General features: G+C 36.0%; 1 protein-coding gene across 1 annotated transcript; it reads right to left on the bottom strand.

Moving 5' to 3' along the window:
• Positions 1–705: 705 nt before the first annotated feature.
• LOC150104767 (uncharacterized) lies at positions 706–25,550 on the bottom strand. The gene is made up of 5 exons (XM_090395624.1): positions 25,302–25,550; positions 9,367–9,497; positions 7,054–7,107; positions 1,456–1,635; positions 706–920 (listed from the first exon to the last, which is right to left on the bottom strand). Exons 2-5 carry the CDS (start codon positions 9,476–9,478, stop codon positions 706–708), a joined length of 561 nt encoding a protein of 186 aa, XP_090251750.1. The 5' UTR covers positions 9,479–9,497; positions 25,302–25,550.

Below are 25,550 nucleotides of genomic sequence, written 5' to 3' on the forward strand. Positions count from 1 at the left end.
TGGACAAACCATCTATCTGCTTCCTAACTGCAGATTTATTTACACAAGTGATTTATATTTATTTATTTATTTAAAATAAAGAGCCAATAGGCTTCATTTCGGAGATGTAAACATTATTTAAATTAAGGGGATATTAAATCCCACGTTGTTTTAAGACCGAATAAGAAATTCGAAGATCGGAATCAAAGAGTTTCATGTCGAATATAGTAACTATAAAAGTATCTGCGTAAGCTAAAACACGTAGTCCAAGTACGTAGTACAAACTAGGGCAACTCGTAGCAAAGGCGGAGAAAGTTCTTATCGCTATTCTTAGTATTTTCCATAATGTAAAACCCATCTCCTAGGAGATGTATGATGTTATACATTATGGTGGGAGGTCACTTCCCATACCGGTAAGATATGGGTAGTGACCTCCCATAATGTAAAACCCATCTCCTAGGAGATGGGTTTTACATTATGGAAAATACTAAGAATAGCGATAAGAACTTTCTCCACCTTTGCTACGAGTTGCCCTAGTTTGTACTACGTACTTGGACTACGTGCTTTAGCTTACGCCGATACTTTTATAGTTACTATATTCGGCGTGAAACTCTTTGATTCCGATCTTCGAATTTCTTATTCGGTCTTAAAACAATCAATTTATGGTGGGATTTAATATCCCCTTAATTTAAATAAGATTTATTTATATTTATATTTATTTTAATTTCAGTAGTCATGGTTGCAGCAACATATACCAAAAATATGCATCATCGTGTCCTTTAGGAGCTTACATGATCCACAGCATATTGCAAACATAATTCCAAGCAGTATAAAAATGAAGTAACCTATGACTCTGGAGAATATGTATAATGTCTTGTTGCAATAATATTGGTCACCTTTGTTGTAGTTAGCAGGCATATTACCCATTGCAATAATCATCCCTGAAAGATAAAATAATTGCACTTGTAAATTGTAACAATCACCACTAAAAAATATTGTAAAGTTGTTTATACTAAAGTTATACTAAAATGTAATATATTTCGTTGCTATAAGCGATAAAATTAAAGTTAAGTGAGTGCAGTTTTCGTAATATGTTTTGAACTACTAAACATACCTATTTGATTTTAAGTGCCCTATTTTAAATATATATAATCAATTTTTTTCTAACTTGATTTTCCTCCACTTTGCATATTAAGGATTTTAGGAGCCACCAAATGACTATTGACCAGAAACGTTTTCTTAAAGGAAGATCAGCATTTTGAAAGAAAGTGTCATCAATTAGTATATTCCAAAATTGCAAGCACCAGATTTTACATAAGTTTCGTGGTTATGCTAAGGATTTTTTTTTTCTATTTTCATTAATTTTACATGTTTTTTATATTTTTATTTATTTGTAGGCATTTATTTATTAGACTTTATCGTTTTACAATGACTTGTTTCAGACCAAATTTAAAATTAGTGGAACTTGTTAATTACCTGATATCATCCAACCTAAGAATATCAGCACAAATATCCATGACCAGAATTTTATGCAAAAATTGCCCGCGGATGCTACACCATAGCAGGAGGTAGGTAATATCCACATTAATACGCCAGTCACTATCATGAAGTATGGAATGAAAGTATTCCCTTGACAGTCATTTTTGAATACTGCACCTGAAACAAATGATACCTTCTAAATGATGTAAACTCTACACCTATTTAAAACCGAAATATCATTTCAACTTTCTGAAACATTATTTACGTGTTCCTATGACAAGTGATAGCGGTAATTAAGGCAATTAATTAATTAGTACGATTTGAAATAAGGTAATTTCTTTACTGGTTGCAGAGCGAGTCAAGGATATAAGTTAGATTTGTGGTTACTAAGGCCTAAACACAACCTGTTTCTTATGAAGCAAAAATTACCAATAGTAGCAAAATAAGCTTTATCATACAGCAGGTATACCCGAGGATAATTTTATAAAACATAAAAACTTTACTGGAGAAACTCTTTAAGGTTTTTCAACTGAAGATGAGTTAGCTAACAACACATGCGGGAATGACAAGGTTTTCCCATTCGGAAACTTTGTATTTCTCCCCGAGATAAAAAATCAGACAAACTCTCCAGAGAATATGCAACAGACAGAAATAACATATAAAAGAAATGGTTGGTGCTCTATCCTACCAAAAATTAGGTTTACAGAAGCTTAACAGTAGCTGACCACTGGACGTCGATGATCGGCTATAAACGCTTATCCGTGAGTGCTAACTTAGAAAACCGTTAAATTTCTATTCGTAGCGAGTTTCTTTAGCATATCGAGATGTTAAAATGGTTTTAATAACTTTCCATTTCACATTCACGATGCATATTAATCTTTGATCAATGCAAACCGATATATAATATTGATCCGCATTGGTATTAATAATGCAAATAATAAAATAATAATAATAATAAAAACACTACCAACTTGTCGTGCCAACGATTTAAAAAGTCTTTCTAAAATGTTCATTCGAAAATATTTAAATTTTAGCATTTTTTATTTGTAAAGAGAATTCACAATTTATAAATATTGTAAAAATAAAAAATAAAAACCCTGTATACTGTAATATTCTACTGTAGCATTATTATTTTACAAATATCTTCATATAAGGCAAACCTTACTTTCTAAAGACGAATGCTATCGTATCACTTTTAACAAAAATAAATAAATAAAATAAAATAAAATTACACAACTGTGAACTTATTTTATATTCTAGAGACTCATGACACATTAAATCTTTAAAAAAGAAAACAAAATAATTTTGTCGGTGTAATAAAATGTATCAAGTAATAAAGTAAAATATATCAACTAAACTATATGCTATATTGTAACAAAAACAATGCACTTAAAACAGTGCATTTAATAATTTTAATTATTAAATAAATTAAATAATTTATTAATCATTTAATAATTAAATTTACTATAAAGTACCATTTGTAACCGATCTGTGATAAATAATCCTGTTATTATTACTATGCGTCCCCCATGAAATCTAAAGACGCTTCATTGAGCTCTCCGTTTAAGCAAGAAGGGGACCCAATGGGCTCTGCAACTCCTGATATTTTGGATGTTGCTTCTGTCGAAATCGCACACTAAAATGATATTGTTATTGTTTTCAAGAATTTTGTCAATGTATTAAATTTCTGTTACTCGTTCAGAGCACAGCGATAAATGAATATGGCAGAAAAAATTAAACTAAGAAAATCAAACTCCTGAAAATCAAACTAACTATTAAAAAAAAAAAAAAAAAAATCAGCTAACGTCTTTTATTCCCTTATAGGGAACAGGAGAGGCATTTTATCCCTATCTAACTTTTGAATGCTGAGTGGGCAGTCAATCGCCACCTGATTGAGTAAGCCAGCCTGTAGCGATCAGAAACAGCTGGCCCAAGACTATCACTAATTACAAGTGGAATCCGACTAATTATTATACTTCAAAATCCTGCACATTTTAAGTCCAGAAAGCAGTGGCAGATCTACATTTTGGGATACTGAAGCTTGAATTCTTGGCGTGGCCCCTTTTATCAGAAAACTGTTGGGGGAATTAAAAAAACATATTATAGAGAAAACTGGACACTTCATGAACAAAAAAAAAAAATCAAAAATAAACAAATAAATGCATTTATCAAAATTAATAAAATGAATTCACAAATAAAATAAAATAAATAAGTAAAATGAAATTTATTAAATAAAGAGATAAATAAAATAAATAAAAAACCATATAATCTGTTTATTAGGCCTATTCTAGTAACTGACTAATAATAATAATAATAATAATAATAATAATAATAATAATAATAATAATAATAATAATATTATTATTATTATTATTATTATTATTATTATAAAAACCTCCATGGAGTAAAAGACTCATCGTGGGAGGTCCACTGTTATACACACAGTTTATCATACTGTGCCTTAAATATATTCACTGTCTCTGCACACACACCACACTCTCGGGCAAAGCATTCCAATCACTCACCACTCTCCATGCAATAAACCTGCTCCTCACTCCCTTGCTCACACCTTCCTTATACAGCTTCCAGGAATGACCTCTTGTTCTCCTGCTATCCTCACCCATTCTGTGCAAAACCTCCCCGACGTTAATCTGGTAATAACCACTCAACAGCTTATATGTCTCAATCATATGCCCCTCCTCCTTCTATCCACCAATTTCTGCAAATTGCATTTTGTCAATCTGTCTTCATACTCTACATTCCAGAGACCAGAAACCACCTCAATCAATCGCCTCTGAACTTTTTCCAACCCAATTTCATCTTTTTGAAAACACCAGGTGACCACATCTGTGCACAGCAATCCATATGTGGCCTGATCAAAGCCTTATACAAAGGAACCATAACATCCTTACTTCTACAAGTCAATGTGCTCCGCATCATCCCCCATTATCCGCTGTGTTGTCTTCACTATTTTAGTAACATGTCCCCAAAATTTTAGGTCCTTGTCTACAATCACTCCCAGATCTCTCATTTCCTCTACCTCTTCTAAGATATTTGCACCGATTGTGTACTTTACATCCCATCTCTGCTTCCCAAATTTCAAAACCTTACACTTTGAAACATTGAATTGACATCCCCACTTATTTACCCATTCAGCCAGTGTATTCAAGTCCTCTTGCAAAGCTACAGCATCCACGCGACTCCTGATAGCTCTCCCCAACTTTGCGTCATCTGCAAACAACTGCACATCACCATTCAGACCTCTCCAGATATCATTTGCATACAAATTAAACAGCAATGGACCCGAAACAGACCCTTGAGGTACACCACTAGTAACTTTCCTCTTCTGGGATATGGCTCCTTCATAGACAACTCGCTGATACCTATCAGACAGCCAATCTCCAATCCAGTGAACCAATCTACTGTTCAGCCCCATCCGTTCCAATTTAATTACCAGCTTGTCATGTGACAATTTATCAAACCCCTTTGCAAATCTAAATATACCACTGTATATGCAACCCCCTTATCCAAAGCATTTGTCACTTTATTATAAAATGTAAGCAAGTTGCTAAAGCATGATCTTCCTTTAGTAAATCCATGATGGCTTCCAAAGAGTATTTTTCTGTTGTCAACCCAATTCTGAATTTTATTCCTAACTAACTTCCCTAATACCTTGACCACAACTCCAGACACACAGACTGGTCTATAATTCAAAGCCTTACTCTTATCACCTCCCTTATGAATTGGAACAATTTTACCCTCTTTCCACTCTTTTGGAACTTTACCCAGTGAGAGACTCATGTTGAAAAGATATACAAAAGCTGTTGTTAACTCTCTGGCACATTTCCCCAAGATACGTGGTGAAATAGCATCAAGTCTCACAGCCTTATTTACATCAAGTTTATTCAATTCCTCATATACCTCCTGATCACTTACTAACAGTTCAACCTCCTCCTTCTCCTTTCCCACTGCTTTCAAGTTCTGCATAATGCCACATTCACAAGAATGAAATACATTTAGAAATTGCTCACTAAATATCTCAACTATATCCTCCGCAGCGGTTATCATTCCTCCGCAGCGGTTATCATTTCTCCGTTTTCGCCAATCAATCCCATCCTACCATAATCATTATTTCTTCTACTGGCGACATATCGAAAAAACTCCTTAGGATTTTTTGGCCGCTTTAGCTATCTGCTGCTCATACTGCATTTTTGCTACCCTTATCAAGCTAGTCACCTTCCTCGCCTGCTTTTTGTACTTCTCATGCAACTGGTTGTTATAAATACTCATTTTGTGTTTCTTCCATAATACCTTCTTCTTCAAGATTGCATACCTTATCTCTTGATTCATCCATTTTACACCCACCCTATTTACCCTCTTGACCCTTGTTAGTTAAATATTATTTAACTAACTTTACAAAATATTATTTTTCTACATTTTCTGGCGGCCTATTGATTTATCTTCTAAGGTATCATAGAAGGTAAACCAATGACATAACAAAAAATAGAATATATATATATATGGTGAGTTTATCAAATAGTTCATTCTCATTGGCATAGAGGCACCCGTTGAGGATAGATACAACAGGCTACTTCTCTATATCTGCATGGAGAATGCAAGTGGTTGAATGTCAATGTCTGAATGAAGGTGTTATACTGTACAGTATATATGCACACATCATGAAACGACTCAGAAGACTATGAATCACAAGGAAATTTTGGCAATGCTCAAGAGAAGGAAATGAACTGGGATTTAGAACTTTCATTCATTTTGGTAATTTTTTTGGGGGGGGGAATAGAAGGGGATTGAACTTGGCGACTCTAAAGCTCAAGCTTCATTAACTTCACAGTAGATCCGCTTCTGCCTAAAGGCTAGAGAAGATTCGAGACTTAAAAATTAAGACTCCAAGCAGTATACAACTGGTGCCTATTGCTAAGAGTCTCTCCCACTTGTGATAAATGCGTGTATAACACTGCTCGCTTAACCTCCCCCAGGCAAAAACCAACTCATCCCCGCCCCCACACCGTTTAAACTATAAACTTCGCACTTAGAAAAATACACACACACACACACACACACACACATATATATATATATATATATATATATATATAAAGTTCAAAATTTCGTAGCGTATTGAATCCAGAATTCATATAATGAAATGTTAAAATCTATAAATAAAAATACAATATTTAAGTGCTGTGTTGTGCCGTTGGAAGAAGGACGCGACATACGTCTTTCGCTTGGAAAAGAACTAGTTTCGATTCTCGCCATGACGCAGAGAATCTTTATACATCTCTCTCTCTCTCTCTCTCTCTCTCTCTTAGATGAGTAAGCCGGCCTCATGCGGGTATGAGGGTTTTCCTATAGGAAAATTTGATTTTTCCTTGGACAAAAGAAGCAAATCACCCAGACATCACACGAAGGCTGAGTGGGCATTTAATAGGGGGAAAAAAAACATGTTTGTGGCCTTTAGTCTTTCAAAATTCCATGGAGGGGAGGGGATAAAATAATAATGTAATTTAAATTTAATGCACTATAAAATGCAACTTTTGTACTCGTAAATCAATTTACATGAATACAAATTGCACTTACCCACAACTACCATAGATATTGTGACAGCAATGAATAAGATTAGCCCAATAATACCTAAAGATGAAAGAAAAATCAGAAAACTGAAAAATAAGAAGAAATTATATGCTTGAAAAGACGATTTGTTAAAAATGCAACTACTATAATTGGAAAAAAAATTGTTACCTGCACAACACTAATCAGGTTACAAAAGTGTAGCTGAAAGATCAAATTTGTTATTTTCAACTCTTTACATACTATTTTAAAAAAAATCTTTAATCAGTTGGTCATGGCCCTCACAAGGATGGGGCTGACAGGGCTTTAGCCTGGTGCCCGGAATTAGGGGTGCCCGTCTTGTTGGGTCAGCCAGTTAAGTGAGACTAACAAAAGACAAAAAGAAACTTAATAAAATATGAATGAATATGTGCCAAGATGGACTACTAGCTTTTGCAATCGTTTCCAACCCATTATCCATCTTTTCAGACTTAATAAGTTAATCTTCTTAACTTCCCATTCGAATGGATTTACTTTAGTTTTTGGTTTTCGTTCGCCTGTCTCGCTTTCTCCTTCAACACTGAACACAATTAAAGGCTTGAAAAAAATATTTCAGATATTATAAAGGTATGCTAATGACAATGTTTTGGCACAGAATATTAGCAAGTATCGACAATAAGAACATTATTATACAAAGTAAAGGAATGTCTCTTGAGGTCGAGTCCGCACTTATTAAAAGAGAATTAGTGCAAGAAATACAACACTTACGTGACTCGTGGGTAAATGTTGTCCAAGAAGCAAAAGTAGTTGCTGAAGCAATCAGTGTGCAACCTCGATTTTGCAAAAATCGAGAAACTACTGTAGAACCTGAACAAGATTTCAAAATTTTTGTAATTTATACAGTATTGGATTTCATTATGAATGATTTAAACACAAGGTTTGAAGCAGCAGATAATATATGTGAATTATGTGAATTATTCTCACCTATTTTAAATTTCCACAACTTGGACGATGGTCAACTTACCGCAAAAGGCAAAACTTGTGAATATGTATGAAAAAGATCTGTCAGAAGAGTTACTGAATGAAATTCTTCGCCTTGAAAATATTCATGAGATAGTTTTCGGAGCAGAAACAAATCCGGTGAGATTCTGAATGCAATTTATGACAAAAACCTGCAAGGTATATTTTCCAATATCTGCCTCGCCATTAAACTACTTTGCACAATACCGGTTACTGTTTCTTCAGCTGAGAGATCATTCAGCAGACCGGCTAATTCATTGAAAACATGGCAAAGAAGCACAAGTAGCCAAGAACGACTTAATCACCTAGCAATTTTGTGCAGCGAAAATGATTTGGCGAGTTGATTTTACTGACATTATTGATAAATTTACGTCAACAAAAACTAGAAAATATACTTTAAAGTAATTTTGAATATTATTATTAGTTTGTATTATGCAGATGTTTTCCCTGTAGACTGTATAGCAATGCGTTGTCCTTAACCTGAGCGAGAAGTAGGGGGCCCGCCAAAAATCCTGGCCTGGGGGGACAGCTTCAGGATGTGGAGGCCATACAGTTGTTAGCGCATGCTCTTTGGTGAGAATTCTTTATAAGAATTTTTTCAACATCTGAGTATCTGATGGAGGAGACAGTTTTTATTTGTTTGTTTGTTTGTTTGTTTATCAAACGGGTATTAATGCTAATCAGGATTGCTGCTTAACAAATTAAGGCTATGAAGCTAGTATGGTATGTCTGTAAACTGCTTGTGTACACTGGTTGTTTTGTTGGCTTTTGTGGAGGGAAACAACCCTGTTAAGTGCGAATGAGACTACCAAACTCTTCTCCAGATGAAAAGTCGTTGTACAAGTTCAGGGTATGCTTTATTTCGAAGTTCATACTTATTCCGTACTGATATCTACTAGGTTATATAGGTTTATATGATCATGATTATTATTGTTATTTTGGGATTCAGTAATTAAATTTGCAAATTGCAGAGACTACTGGATAGGAGGAGGAGGAGGGGGGATATGCAAAATCTGTTCTATTGGAAGAGATTTTGCATAGAATGGGAGAAGACAGAAGGAGAACAATCGGTTATTTCTGAAAGCTATATAATGATAGTGTGAGCAAGGAGTTGAAAGCAGGGTTTTTGTATAGAGAGTGTGAGTGATTTGAATGTATTCCCCTAGAGTGATTAGTGCTGAGAGAATCTATTTACAGTGCGGTATGATGAACTATGGCCGGCATCCCTCATTTAGAGTAACAGTATAATTAATTATATAACAAAAATAATAAGTATACATAATGTGCATACTACGTATGTAATAAAAATGAGATTATATTTACCACATATATTCCAGTAAATATCTGACTTGCTTTCGGATTCCATGGAGACAGATGAATGCTCATATGAATGTTCTAAGTTTTCGTTCATTAGCACATCGCTATTTCCTTCCATATTACGGTGTTTGAGAAGTCTGTAAAGAAGGAAATATATATAATTAGCAGAACAAATTACAGTTATTAAGGTATTAAAAGGATTTCATTCAACAGGAGCAGAATCGTTCATGGATCCTATTGTAACGACAGAGGTTGAATGCGTTATTGTAATATCTTCTTTATTCTTTATAGACGTGTGCGCGTTTGCTTTCGCAACCTTTCTTATTTATTCTATTGCGTACTATGTTTATCCACCTTTCGTATTTACTAGTCGTATACCTATGAACACAGGAAAATTTATTTATTAAGACTGTGCTACCAGTCTTTCTATATCAGCATAAGACTCAGTAACACGCCCGGTAGAGCTCTCTCTCTCTCTCTCTTACTAGCCTAAATTCCTTCACTAAAGTCTACATAAACAGTCGTAGTTCTCAAGTATTTAAACTGCGCTTTTAATGCCTTAGTTGTTTCCTGCTCACAAGTCCGATTTTATTTAGGAACAGTGCATTGTAAATTAAATGATCAGGCAGCACTCTATTGACATATAAATAAAACACATTTATTTACATTAATATCAAAGTACATTAATTTGACGATAGGGAGGTTACTCTCTCTACCTATCCGTTAGACTTTCAGCATAAAGATACAAACTTCCCCTTTCAATACTAAATAACTATATAATATAATTACTCAATTACTTCGTTGCTTATTAAATCAAATTATTGAAACTCTAATTTACTCACAAAGAGGTTAGCTAACTATGCCAAGTTATTTCACAAATCTTATGCCAATTATTAATATGGCATGTGACTCTCTTATGGACACTTCTTATTACTATTAACTTAATTCTTATCAGTCCATCTATAACATATCTCCTAGATTATAAAGGAAATGTACAATAAAAGATGGAACAAACTTAGAGAGGCTCTGTGTCACACTCAATCAAAGGTCTTGCACTAAAGTCCCTATGCCTTTTCTTTCATCTTAGGTCTTAGGCTTCCTTCTGGTGTGTCTTGCTTCAGCAGCATTTCATCGGGGAATTGGCAGGCTTTTTGACAGCAATCTGCGGTACTCGAATAGCTCAGGCAAAAGGTTTCAGCATACAGGCAAATTCTCTGGCACTTGAAGTTCGCTCTGTGGCTATTGGCTTCAGTTGACCTCTCGCAGCAAAAATACTTCCTGTCGACACTTGACTCGGGTATTTACATGATTGCTGACTCCGGTAACTGCCGCCTCCCTGGTTCTCTGCCGACCACGATGTTCTGCTCAGTCCCTTTTTATTTCACGTTCTCTGGGACCTTGCACTTGTAACCCCCGAAGAATTCAGCACGACTCCTTGATCTTCTGTTAAGACCAACCCGTTCTTTCTTCTCCTCCTCCATGCACTCCTTTAATCCTATCTTGTCGGGCAGTGGAAACTTGTCTGAACGTTGCCGATCTCTTTGGCACTAACATTGAAGGTTAGTGCAGAGCTCGCAAAAAACTTTCTCATACACTTAAATTGTAAACAACTTTTTTGTGCCCTTATACATAGCTATTATACAAAGTTCCGATGGCAAAACATTGCCTTTGTTTTTTTTATATTTTAGAAATTTCTGTTAAAGCAGTAAGTGCAGTCAATTCCCATAGGGTTATTTACATTAATATTTAGCATAAAATATATAGAGACATACAAGGTTATTTTTGTAACAATCTCATGAGACTTGACCTCTGTAAAAATCGATGTAAAGCTCTGTAGTATTTTCAAGCTGCATCGAGTTTTACACTATCCATAATGATTCTTATTCTTATTCTTATTCTTATAATTATTATTAATACAATTTGCAACCTGAGGGACTCCGTAGCTCAGTTGATATAGATGAAGCCATTTGGATGAAAAGATCTGGGTTCGAATTCCATCTAGGACGCTTTATCAAGGCTTTTCAAGTGGAGGTGAGTTAGCCGGTCTCATCAGGTGGTGTCAGGATTTTTCCTCCCGAAAACTCGAGTTTTTCTGCTCACCACCATGCAAACCGGCCCCATGAACACGCACAATTTATAGACAAAAGAATACGTAAGGCATGGAGCTAACCACCTTATCCTCGAAATACAGTTGAATGGTCACGAAATCTAAGGATACTTGGAAGATCGTCAGTGCTTATGTGCCTGTTAGAACCTGATGCTGATAATGACCTAGAATCCCAGAAAGCTCTGAGCATAAGCCATTTCTTCAACCAGTTCATCAGTGAATCATTTTGATGTATATCACTCCAATATTTTCCGATAGTGTATTATTTGAAATGCAAAAAAACGAAACAATAAACAGAACTAGATATTAGATAGCGTGATTTCTTTTATCGGGAAACATGAATTCAGAACAAAGCAGCAGGGACGAATGCTGGTCTTGAAATTCATGCTTGCTCTTGTTATCATTCATTGAAGTCTGATTAGCGGAATTACTGATCATTTAAAACTATATACATGTATTTAGAAATTTATGTACATTTAATCATACAAATAAACATTTATTTTACAATGATATTCTCTTTTTCAATTTAGCTACTTGAATACAAATTCTACCCTACGGTTCTTCTTTATGAACTGGTCAATAACATCGTCATAAAAAGTTGGTTGTAACTTAATTTTCCCAAGCAACACGCACACTTGTAAGGACTGGCTGAAGCTCACTGGCTAGAGCTACGTTGACTGTGTATGGCATGTGTTTAAGCAACAGAGTGAGACGACGTGAAATGGCTATGTGCGCGCATGAAATCACAGTGCTGATGCAAGGACCCGGAAGCTCCTACAACCGAACAAGCCAAGGTAGCTTTGACTAGACGAGCAAGCATCGGCCTTTGATACACAACGCAAAGCTCAATTATTGCCGCGCAAGCTTAAGACGTCTCCTATCTACAAAAATAAAAGCCTAAATGGAATGCTTATAAATGCATGCATTTATTAACAAATAAATATTACTTCTTTCTCAATTAATGAGCTTGCGCAGCAAGCATAGAGAATTCTCTTCTGGAACAAAGCTCAGTTAAAGGACTGTAACACACACACACACACACACACACACACACACACACACACACACACACACACACACACACACACACACACACACACACACACACACACACACACACACACACACACACACACACACACACACACACACACACACACACACACACACACACACACACACACACACACACACACACACACACACACACACAGCATAGTGAGTAACACCATTCTAGAGACCAAATAGGAATCTTTTTCAAGCTAAATGACATAGGAACGAAGGTGTGAGACAGCTATTATTCCTCTTAATTAATGTGTTAGCTCAATGGCCTGGTCACAGCCACATATAAACTTGGTCTCATATAAATGTTCATAATTCATGACATATGCAGTTAATTCTGTCTGATTCTGCTCTGTAACAAATATTTTGATTAACAGGTTAATGTGATATTAGGGTGGTGTGTGTCTGTTTTTGAGGAAAGAAAACCCCTTTTCCATTCGTATAAGACCACTTACTCACCTCTAGTTCAAAATACCTTACAATGATTCTTCGTGCCTCAGAAACGATTCGAATTTTTAAAAAATAAATAATAATTCCAAAGGAGTTGAAATGTTGATATTCAATAACGAATATTTATATAAAAGAATGCTAAAGTTTAAAAAGCCTTTATAGAGTGTTTTCGCAAACTAGGTGAAGCGGCACCAGAAATATGTGATTTCAAAAACTACCACCGATTTTTAAATTTATTTTCGAACGATTATTAAATACTTAAAACGAAAAATAATTGCTTATTAATTATTGCCAGTTACTACTTGGTGTGATACAAGATTGCTTGGGCGTTCGGCGATATTTTGTCAAAATTATTATTAAGAGAGACGTCGAGGGAGTCAGGGACTCAACGAAGGAGGCCACATATCACCTGCACCAGTAATCATGCCTTTCAGTAAAATTAATTCTCATTTCGTTTGAGGCCGACTTGGTTGGCCGTGTGGTTAGCGTATCTGCTCTCCATGAGCTGCGGGTTCGAATTCTGCGTAGGCATGGATGTTTGTGATTGTCCCCTCCCAATATGGACTGGGTTACCATAGGAGTAGTAGACCCAAAACCTTCTGCAATGGAAGAGGCCTTCATCCTGCAGTGGGTAGAAAAATAGGCTATTTTTTTTAAGTAACAAGAAACTTGAATGTTTGTTACTTGATCATAAATAATAAGTAACAAAAACATTAATGTTTCTTGGTTGATTTTGTTTCATTCATTATTATCACGTGGCACCTCCAAGGACTCATCGCGTGGCACATTCCATACAAGCTGCCGTGTATACTATTTAAACCTCCATCTACACACAAACACCAATCTTCGATGCACAGCGACATCTGCCAATCCCCTATTGTATTGTTTATCTGTCAATCGTGTATATACTCTGGCTAAGTGGCCTTTGTGCGGTATGAAAAACTGATACATTCATAAGAGATCACCTAAGTCACCTTCAACCAAATAAAGATAATTCTTTTGACGACGAGAATCGAAATTCAGTCTTTTCCAGTCTATGGGAACAATGTCCCGTCGGTCTTTCATTTGAGTACGAAGGCGCTTGTTTTGTTTTGCATAATTCTTGTATATTCTTTTGAATATTTAAAAAAAAAAAATGCAGCTAGATCGCCCCCCCCCCCCAAGATCAATTAGAGAACACTCACAGTTAAACAAAAATACGTTCGTAGCCTGCCATATTAATTCTGGAACTCTATTGAGGTACCGTATAATAATAAAATAAATTCGATAATGACCTTTATTCCCAAAGCAATTCCTTTGTGGAATAAAAGCATTAGAGGCGGAATAATAATAATAATAATAATAATAATAATAATAATAATAATAATAATAATAATAATAATAATTTATTATTATTATTATTATTTTAACATTTTAACATTTTATTATTTCTCAGATAAATTACATACATTATATGAACACAATTATGCATGACAAATACTTTCTCGCACATAAAGTTTTTTTTTAATAATAATAATAATAACTGTTTACAACGTATATTATTATAATATTCATAATGACGATTATTACAGATGTTTCTTTGCAATTTTACACTCTATATATACAATATCAATGGATATAATCACTCTATATTGCATACATTACATACATTTGATTACATATGATACATTACTTACACTTGTTTACACATGATACTTACAATACACACATTGGTTTACATGTGTACACGCATTTGGTTACAACTTGGATGATGAGAGTGACTGAAGTAAGATGGCGGCTCGCGTGTTAGTGTTTCGTGTCGTGTATTTTTGATGGTGAATTGTGAATTTGACTGATATGTTTTTAGAGATTTATGCTTATTCATTAATAATATCAGTTAATTACTTGCTACCATAAACAGGCACTTTATTTTCTATACGGGTTTATCCAGGTAAGTCTGTTGAATTTACAAGGGCGATACGCTAGGCCTACTGCCGCTAGTATCGCCATTGTTGTATTTTATATCGCCACATCTTATTGCTGGTAGACACCTTAGTGTGTCTACGGGACTTGCTAGTGGACCTTCAAAAGTCCACAGGATTATCTTTACCTGCTCGGAACACTTGAGCAATCTCTACTCTTTCTCCATCCGTGACTTATTTCCGAATATTATCATGGCAAAACTTCTAAATGAGGCCATATTCGAGGAAGTTTACTTTGAATTCCTCAGACTGGGAAAGCTGCTGAGTGATAATTGGCCAGGAAAAGTCAAGCTCTTTGACACATTTCCTCCCACAGCAGTCACAGAGGATAATATGGTTGACATGAGTGAAGAGCCCATAACTCAGACGCAATCAGATTTAGCACACTCCCCGAGTATGGAAGATGCTACATCTCAAGACAGCAGACATCATACCTTGGAAACTGATATAGAGTTCCAATTGGTGAAAAAGAAGAGGAAAATCTCCACCAATGTGGAAGAACCCAAAACATCAGGGATAGAAGCACATAATGGTCCCAAAGAAAAGATACCACCAGTCATATTAAGGGATAAAGAAAAATGGATCCCTATCTCATCAGCCCTAAGAGAGCAAAACATCTCATTCTCATGGGCCAAAAACACAGATGAGGGAGTTAAAATACAACCCTCTACAGTCTCGGATTACAGACAGATGACCATATTTCTGGACAAAGCTAGCGTCCCATACCACACCTTCACTTTACCTAGTGAAAAGAACCTGAAATTGTTCTACGTGGGATAGCTGAAGGTATCACTCCTGAAGATGTATCCACTGATCTCTCCAGACAGGGCCTGTCCCCAGTTAAAGTGAGCAGAATGCTTAGAGCAGATAAAAGGCCAATGCCTTTGGTGCTGGTGGAAATAAACAACACACAAAAGCAGATCTATGAACTGACTGTAGTATGCGGTCTCAAAATTACAACTGAGCCTCTAAGGAAAAGAGCATCTGCAGGTCAGTGTCATAGATGCCAAAGATTTGGACATGCCCAAAAATTATGTAAGGCAGCCTACAGGTGCTTGAAGTGCGGCGAGGGACATCAGACCATCTCTTGCACCAAACCTCGCACAACTCCAGCATGCTGTGTAAACTGCAGAGGACCTCGTCCCGCCAGCTACAAGGGATGCCTTTCCAATCCAAAAAACCGAGCACCAACAAAAGTCAATCTTGTTCCGCCACGTAAAGACGTTTTAAGAAACCAAACAAATCGTCTTCCAGTCCGAAACACCTTGCCTTCTTCCTCTCAAGAAAAGGAACAACCATGACCAAAACATATGCTGAGGCTACAAGAACTAAGCCTCCTACATCTCTCGAGCTAGAAAGCTCCAACATAACATCCGTTTAACAGCCTCACTTGCCACTATGCTGCAAGAATTCAGCAAGACATGCCCCTCAACATCTTCCAGAAAGAGATTCCTGCAAAGCACTCAAAACATTATAACAGCCATCTGTCATGAACAATAAATTCAAACCAAAAGCTCTTAAGATAATAGCATGGAATGCAAATGGATTGATGAACAAGATTTTGGAACTACAAGAATTTTCAACTCGTCTCAGTGTTGATATCATCTTGATTGGTGAAACACACCTAAGACCAGCTAATAACCCAAAAATCCGTGGATACACTATGTACAGAAACGACAGAATTGGCACAAGAGGTGGAGGCAAAGCCATGTATATAAAGAGCTATTTGAATCATAACACAATAGACAAGCCCAAAACAGTGAACCTGGAGGTGACCGGTGTGGAGGTACATACCTTCAATGCCGGGAATCTCAAGATATATGCTGCATATAACCCTCCAAGCATTCCTCTGCTGACAACAGATCTCCACTCCATACTTGGTCCAAATGACTCCATAATAATAGCAGGAGATTTCAACTCAAAACACACATCTTGGTACAGCTCATCTACTAACACCAAAAGCCACACACTTTTCAACTATGCAATGCTCAACTCTGTTGTAGTGGCCGGCCCTACTGATCCCATCCATTTCAGCCCTTCGGGTGGCTCGGATGTGCTGGACATTGTCATCTTTAAAAATTTAAGATACTAATTCAAATTGGAATCAGTCAACGAATTATCTTCTGACCACAGTCCCATAGTGCTTAATCTAGGTTCATCAGATCAATTCTCCTCTCTACACAGATTCATACTATGGGACAAGTTAGCCAAGGTTCTTCCCGATCATATTGGTCTGGTACCCAATATCGGTAAAAAGGAAGAGATTGACACAGCAATAAATAACTTAACCATACAAATTCAGAAAGCAATTGAATCAGTCAGACAATCCACTGTCTTCAACCCAACTAACCGTATCCCTGAAGAAATCAATGGCCTAATCAGAGCAAAAAATAAAGACAGGAAGAGATACCACAATACCAGAGCCCCACAAGATAAAAAAGTATTGAACAATCTAAACAGGCAGGTCCGAGAAGCTCTTCAAAAACACAGCAATCATCAATGGGAAACCAAATTGGCTAACATCAATACTGAAGATTATTCTGTATGGAAATTCTTAAGAGCAATCCGCACCAAAAAGCAACTCATACCCCCTATCCAAACCAAGAAAGGGACAGTTCACAAAGATGAAGAGAAAGGCTAAGCACTAGTAGATAACCTAGAATCTCAGTGCAACCCATCGTATACTAATTTAAATATCAACCTTATGTACAAGATTCATCGTCATGTTAGGTCAACCTTAAGACAGAACACTGTCAACTCAGAACAAATCACTCCTACAAATCCAACAGAAATGATAAATATCATCTCCCATCTAAACAATAAAAAAGCTCCAGGACCGGAAGGCATAACTAACAGAATAGTAAAACTACTTCCAAGAAAGGCCATAGTCCATCTCGTCAACATTACAATTGCCATCTTTAGACTCCAGCATTTCCCTTCTACATGGAAAACACCCGCAATCATACCACTGAAGAAGCCAGGAAAAAATGCTCACCTTCCTGAAAGCTACAGACCCATAAGCCTATTATCCAGCCTCGGAAAGGTAACAGAGAAAGTGATCCTCTCAAGATTCCAAGCAGAAACAGATAAGTTAGGAATTTTGCCTAACAAACAGTTCGACTTCCGTAGGGGCCCATAGTACAGCCCAACAAGTGCACCGGCTGGTAGAAATCATCACTAAAGGTTTCAACTGGAAACTCAATACAGCTGCCATCTTCATCGACGCAGAGAAGGCGTTTGATAAAGTATGGCATCAAGGTCTTCTCTACAAACTGATAAAATTTAATTTTCCAGTCAGGCTAATAAAGGTAATACATTCTTACCTGAAAGACAGATACATGCAGGTCAGGATAGGCGAAACGGTTTCGACCAGACGCAGGATCTCGGCAGGCGTACCTCAAGGATCTCTTCTGGCACCTCTACTGTTTTCAATCTATGTAGCAGATATCCCTCTGAACCCAAGAACAACATTCACTGCATTATATGCAGATGACACTGCACTGATGGCAAGATCACTGAGCCCAAAACTGGCAACTAAAAGACTACAAAATAGCATACTCACTTTAGAAAAGTGGATGGCAGACTGAAGGATCCAAGTTAACCCCCAGAAAAGCTCAGCCATACTGTTTACTAGAAAGAAAATCCATACCATGGAGGATATTTATTTATTGGGAGTAAAGATTCCATGGCAGACTGAAGTTAAATATCTTGGAGTGATTCTTGATAGTAAACTCCTATTCAACAAACATATTAGTCACATTACTTCAAAGACATCCAACGTCTTAGCACAGCTCTGCCCTATGATCAACAGACAAAGTAAACTGGACATGCAAACAAAATTAACAATTTACAAGATGGTAATTAGACCGGTTATCACTTACGCATCCCCAGCTTGGAGCCACACTGCAAACTCAAACATTCTAAAACTTCAGAGATTACAGAATAAGTGCCTGAGGATGATTCTGGATGCCCCCTGATTCATAAGAAACACCCAGATCCATAGAGAAGTTAATATCCCTTATATCTCTTCCTTTCTCATAAATCTAGCTGAGAAGTTCTTTACCAAGACAAGTAACCATCCAAACCCGTTAATCAAGGAAGCCTCGGAATATAATGAAGAGGAAATCAACAAATATAAAAGACGAAAATCTATTTTAAGTTCAGCTGAACGCAACTAACCTCACTGCCCTCAATGGGCGAGCATATAGCTCACAAACACTCCATCCAAAGTTCTTCCATTACAAGACAAAGGGGAATATGAAAAGCAATTTTGCTTCACCCATCTAGCCAGAAATGTTAATGTTAAATGTTAAACTTGGATGAGAACTAATTTCTCTGCTTTCATCCTCGAAGCTTATATGTAAACTTATCTGAGGATGACACCAGTTGGTTATTATTTATTGTTTTTTTTTTTTTGGTGTGTAGGGAAGCTACGAAATCTATGATGATTGAGAAATTCGTGCACACGCACGCACGCACGCACGCACGCGCACCCGCACACACGCACACACACACACACACACACTTGGAATGTATTGATGTGTCGCTAAACTGGAAGCCTGAACGAATATATTGTGTTTCATTAAGTTTGTATGGTATTTTGGGTGCGTGTTTCTTGTTCATAGTATGTCCTTAGAGCTCTTTTCAGGCTATTACAGTTTGTAAGGTTTCTGTATTCAAAAGGTGATTTGTTTATCATGTCTGTGATGTAGAAGTTTCGCGTGGCCTTTCCGTAATGATTATTGCATTTATATGTGATATAATTAGTTGTCTGAGGTCTTGTTATGCGATATGTGTTCCTGACTGTCCTGTAGTTGGCATCGAAATAATGTTTTAGCAAAGCTGCATAGTGACATAAATGTTTTGCTGTCAGTATTTTGTGTTCTGACATTGCAATGTATATAAGGTCGTGATTTTCTCTTTGTTCCCAAAAGATCAGTTTTATCATTTTGTACTGTAGCAACATTAATCTATTTAATTTGTAAGGTGCACAGAAAAGAATACGTTGTTATAGCGTATCTTAGTATATTTTGGCATAGTGCTTTGTATATTAGTGTTTTTAGGCGTATGGGAACATGTCTTTTAACCTGTAGAGTTTGCCACTTATTATTATTATTATTATTATTATTATTATTATTATTATTATTATTATTATTATTATTATTATTATTATTATTATTATTATTATTCGTGACACCTCCAAGGAATCCGAAGACTCATCGCGGGACGACACTTACAACTGTCTCAAACCACTACACCGAACCTCTACTACGAATCATCTCCATCAACGCCATCTACCGCCCACCTCCACCACTACCACAACTAGTATTTTTTGTCTGTAAATTGCGTGTGTTCTGAAGGGCCGATTTGTCTGTATGCGGAATGAAAAACCCGAGTTTCCGGGAGAAAAAACCCTGCTACCTCAGTATGAGATCGGCTAACTCACCTTCGATTGAACTCGCCCAGTTATTGTTCGGAGTTTGTTATGCAGATGGTTTATGTGGCTATTCCAGTTCATATCTGCATCCAAGTAAATTCCAAGGTATCGTATTGTTTCAACCTGAGTGATTGTAGTGGTTTGGCTATTCTGTGTGTTTTTTATGTTGGAAAGTGGATGTTGGACGGTTATATATTTGTTATCAACTGGACTTAAAATAGTTGCATGTTGCTTTATATCTTTAGGTCTTATACCATCAATTCTTGGGCCTTTGTTTGGTTTGATTTGATGTATTTCAGAGAGAAGTTCTGCTTCTTTTATGGTTGTGAACCATAATATCTGTTTTGATTGTGGTCCAAGTGGAGGGTCACGTTTTGTGATGGGGGGGGATATTTCTGTGCAGTTCTTGGATGGAGAATCCATCTGAAAAGTATTGGTTAAAGTCATTTGCTAGTTGTTGGATAGGTTTTGTGTCTTTCATGAAGCTGTGTTTTATGGTTTCGGAGGCAGTGGTGTTGGGAACACAATCTAGCATCTCATTCATCAGATGCCAGGTTTGTTTCATGTTGTTTTGTGCAGAAGTTAGTCTGTCTCTGTAGTAGCTTCTTTTCGCATTTCTGATTTGTGTTGTAAGGCGATTCCTTGTTACCTTATATTCAGTTTTTAAAGCTGTGTTATTTGGATATCGCTTTAATTCTTTTCTTAAAGCGTCCTTTCTGTGTATTTCTAGGATTAACTTTTGTGTTATCCAAGGATTTGTGTTGTTTTTGAACGAATTCTGACTTTCTTTGTAGCTTTCTTATATATTTCTTCCAGTGTGAGTTTAATGTTGTTGTATAAGATATCTGCTGAATCTGATGCCAGGTGTTCCCAGTCTGTTTTTCTTATTTCGTGGTTGACTATTTCTTCGTCTATTATTGTTTTCTGTCGCTTTTCTTCTGTGGGACATTGCATGGATATTGTCTTGGTGTGCAGGTTTAGAGCGGTGAAGTAATGATCTGCTACTTTGCACTTTATGACTGATGCAGTGTAACTGTTTGGTGGCGCTCGGGCGTTTATATGATCTAGACAGGAGGCAGTGATAGTATTTCCGAATATTTCTTCTCTAGTACATGATGTTATTGTTGGTATTAGATTATAAATCGATAGCCTGTCTAGGTATTGTACAGTGTTGTTCTGGTTTTCGTTTGCAATATTTATGTTTATGTCGCCAATTATAATTAGGCATTCGGTTGAGCATATTTCTTGGCGTGAAATCCAACAATTGAGTTCGTGCAAGAATTTTATCATGTTTGGGTTTGGTGGCCTGTAAATAGCATTTAGTATTATGGGGTGCTGTCTATTGGTAGTATTGGTGATTTCGAAGCAAAGGATTTCAGCATGCTTAAACTGATAGGCCGTTTCTTTTGCTATTAATTTTTGTTTGATAAATATTAATATTCCACCCCCTCTTTTTGTTTGGCGGCATGATCTATGTTGTTGGAAGCCTGGAATTTGGAAAGTAGTCGCTTCGTCATTACTTATGGATACTTCTGTTAGAATCATTATATCAATAATATCAGTGTAATTCCTCAGATAAGCCTGTAACAATTACCAATGTTTTCGGATGCTTCTGATGTTAATATGCAAGATTGAGAGACCTCTCGCTTGTACTGTGTGTTGTTTCCATGCATCAATAATAATAATAATAATAATAATAATAATAATAATAATAATAATAATAATAATAATAATAATAATAATAATAATAATAATAATAATAATAATAATAATAATAATAATAATTCATCAAGTTATTAATAATATTTTAACATATGTATTTATTTAATTGATTGCTAAAATATTTATACATACAATAAACATCTTGTGTGACATTGCACCTTATATTACACTGGTATAATTTTACAGAGTTCAGCACTAAGTGCTGCAATTCCTACATTGGATTTCAATTAAAATTTTTAATAATACTTTTTTGCCTTTATATTAGATTATGTATTTGTAACACATGTTCTTCTAATATTATCAATGAAGATTATATAGAATTTTTTGTATAATTTTTTATTTTATTTTTATTTATTTTTATAAAGTTTGAGAAAGAGTGATTATACATACAAATTTTTGCATTTGCTTATAAGGATTACTTGTAGATGAGTGAGGCAAGTTAATCCCACCTACTTCGAAGCTTGGGTTAGCTTTTATGAAGAGAGTGGGATTTAGCCTTCACTATTTGTGTTGTTGCTACTGTTTATGTATGGGATGTAGGCATTGGATGCTAGTGATTTGTGATGTGTATATTAGTGTTAATGGTTTCTTAACTTTGTTGGTATATTTTCCAAAGTTCGTTTTTTAATGTTCTGTAGTTATCTACCTGTTTTAACTTTCTTGGTAGGTTGTTGAATTGCGTGGGTATCTGATGTGATCTCACAAAAGAACCGTATGAGTTGTTGAAGGATGTGGGGAAGTAGAGAGTTGTTGTAGGTCGTGTTATACGACATGTGTCTCTGTTGTTTCGATAGGTGATGTTGAAGTAATTACTTGTTAATGTCATGTAGTGTTTCAGGTTTTTAATGCTCAGAATTCTGTGTATCGCCATGTGCTTGTCGGATATTGGTTGTTGCATGTAAGGTGTCCAGATCACTGTTGACACGATTTTCCTGTGTAGTGTTTCTAATTTTGTTAGGTGGCTGTTTGGTGTATTTGCATAGACTGTTATTCCGTATCTGAGCAGGGATTCGCAGATACCGTGATATATGAGTTTTTTTTATGTTGGGTGGAATAATGTCTTTAACTTGGAAGAGTTTTGCTGCGATGACCCGGAGTTTGGCGTGTAGGTATTCTATATGTTTTGTCCATTTAAGGTGGGAATCTATATAGAGACCGAGGTATTTTCCGTGTGTGTTACAGGTTTGATTTCAGAACATTGGCAGGTAATTTTGTTGTTAATGCAGCGGTATGTGTGACAATGTATCGATAGTGATGCAGGGCGTATGATTCTTGGGTTGTGTATTATCAACATCTGTGTTTTGGTGCCGTTGATTAGAATTGCGTTTTGGTGGAGGTATGTTGTGATTTTGTTTAGGTCTTGTTGTGCTTTGCAGAGAGCTGTGTTAATGTCTGTGTGGATTGCTAGTAGTGCAGTGTCATCTACTTATTGAAATATTTGACTTCTTATGGATATGTTATGAACATCGTTAATGTATATGTTGAATAGAGTGGGTGATAATATGGCACCTTGAGGTACACCATGTTTTATTTGTATACTCCGACTGTGACATGCACCTATTTTTGTTACTTGTGTTCTGTTTGAGAGGTAGTTCTTGAACCATGTATGCAGTGTTCCTCTTATACCTATTGAGTATAGTTTAGTGAGTAGTATGTCATGTTCAAGTGTATCAAATGCTTTGGTTAGGTCCAGCAGTATAAGGACGGCATACTTGTTTTTGTCGAGAGCTTTGTTTATTGTGTCGGTGATGTCTTCTAATAAAGTAATGGTGCTTTTTCTTTTCTGAAAGCCGTATTGGTTTTGTGAAATGATGTTGTACTTCTGTAAATAGTTCTGTAATTTGGTGTGTGTTATTTTTTCCTAGAATTTTTGAGATGACTGGCAGTATAGCTATTGATCTGTAGTTCTGAGTATCGTTTCCTTTGCCGTGTTTGTATATTGGCATAATTACTGCAGTTTTTAGTTGTTGTGGAATAATGCCTGTGTCGAGTATTATGTTCACGAGTTTCAAAAGTATTGGATTTATTTGTTCAAAGTGTGTTATAAGGTCTGTGAGTCTTATTTTGTCTATTCCTGGAGTGGTCTTTGGTTTTAGTTGTAGGATTGCGTCTTTCAGTTCCTGTTTTGTTATGGGTGGAAAATACATCGTTTGTTGTTTACTTTGTGTCGGTAGTTTTTTGTTGATCGTTGGTAGTTTGTCTTTTTTGAGTTGTGTGATGTTGTTTGTGAAAGCATGGTTGAATGAGTCTGCTAGTTCCTCTTGGTTTGTGTCCTGACCGAAGCTTTTTGCAATAAAATCTTGTGCTGAAGTTTTCTTTTTTTCGGGTTACTTATTCGTTGAGTGTAGCCCATGTTCGCTTAATGTTGTCGTTATATTCCATGAATTTTTGGAAGTAGTAGCGTCTTTTTGCCCTACGAATTTTTGTTAGTTTATTTCTTGTGTTTTTGTATAAGGTCTGTAAATGTGTGTTACTGGGTGACTTTTTAAGTTTTTCCATAGATTTTCTTTTACAGTAATAGTATCGTTTGTGTAGGTTTTGTTGCTTATATATATATTTCTGTGAACTTAGTTGAAAATTCTCGTATAATGTTACAGGGTCGTTTATTTTAAGTAGGGAATTACAGTCTGTATTTTTTACTTGGTTATCGACAATGCTCTTTAGTATGATCGAGTTTTGTCGACTTTTGTGGTGGTGGTGGTGGTAATAATAACAATAATAATAAATTAATAATAATAGTAATAATAAAAATAATAATGATAATACGTTATTATTATTATTATATCACAAGTTAAAGCAATTGTTCATCTGCCAATCCGAAAACTGTGGTCTGTCAATCCGATAAGCCTGTAACTACTGAGCATGTCACTGTCCTGTGAATGGCGTCAGAGCGCAAAACACGTTTCCGATACATGCAAGCTGTAAAAACTGGAAGCAAGGCATTTTCACGGCTGATTAAAAAGGATTTTGATGTTAACCACGTGTAAAGAAGTCAAATTTTTCCTCATCGACTCCAATGCAGAAAAACTAATTTCAGCTTAAAAGATCTGAGAATTGCTGATCTAAATACCGTATTACCATTTTTTTTTTTTTTCTAATTCCAAGCTGTGATTATTATCGCTGCTGGATAAATCACACCAGCAACGATGCAGAATTAAACCCCTTAATAATTATCTGAAAAATAAAGATTACATCAACTTACCAGGTGGACAGCATCTTCTTTTTTCAAATTATTAAGTAAACAATTTACATCCATACAATTATTGAACTGTAAAATTTCTTGGCTGCAAACATTATTTCTATTAAAAATAGTTTTCTACACGTGACTAAACTATTCAAACTAATTTTCTTATACTAGAATGCTGCCTAAAAGTCTAGCGAACTTGGTGCATATTACCGAGAACAACGAGGAAGTTCGAGTTCCATATGCAATTTAGGTGCGATAACGTGA

This window comes from Typopeltis vanoorti, chromosome 7 (assembly GCF_054136105.1).
Source record: "Typopeltis vanoorti isolate ZY-2024b chromosome 7, IOZ_Tvanoo_1.0, whole genome shotgun sequence".
Classification (NCBI taxonomy): domain Eukaryota; kingdom Metazoa; phylum Arthropoda; class Arachnida; order Uropygi; family Thelyphonidae; genus Typopeltis; species Typopeltis vanoorti.

Bases quoted from the DNA above. Each gene is read 5' to 3' on its own strand.
- LOC150104767 (XM_090395624.1), bottom strand. From the start codon at position 9,478: ATGGAAGGAAATAGCGATGTGCTAATGAACGAAAACTTAGAACATTCA. The intron at 7,108-9,366 runs GTAAATATAATC...TTTCATCTTTAG, and splicing joins TATTTACTGGAATATATGTG to GTATTATTGGGCTAATCTTA. The intron at 921-1,455 runs GTAATTAACAAG...TTTATCTTTCAG, and splicing joins CTTAGGTTGGATGATATCAG to GGATGATTATTGCAATGGGT.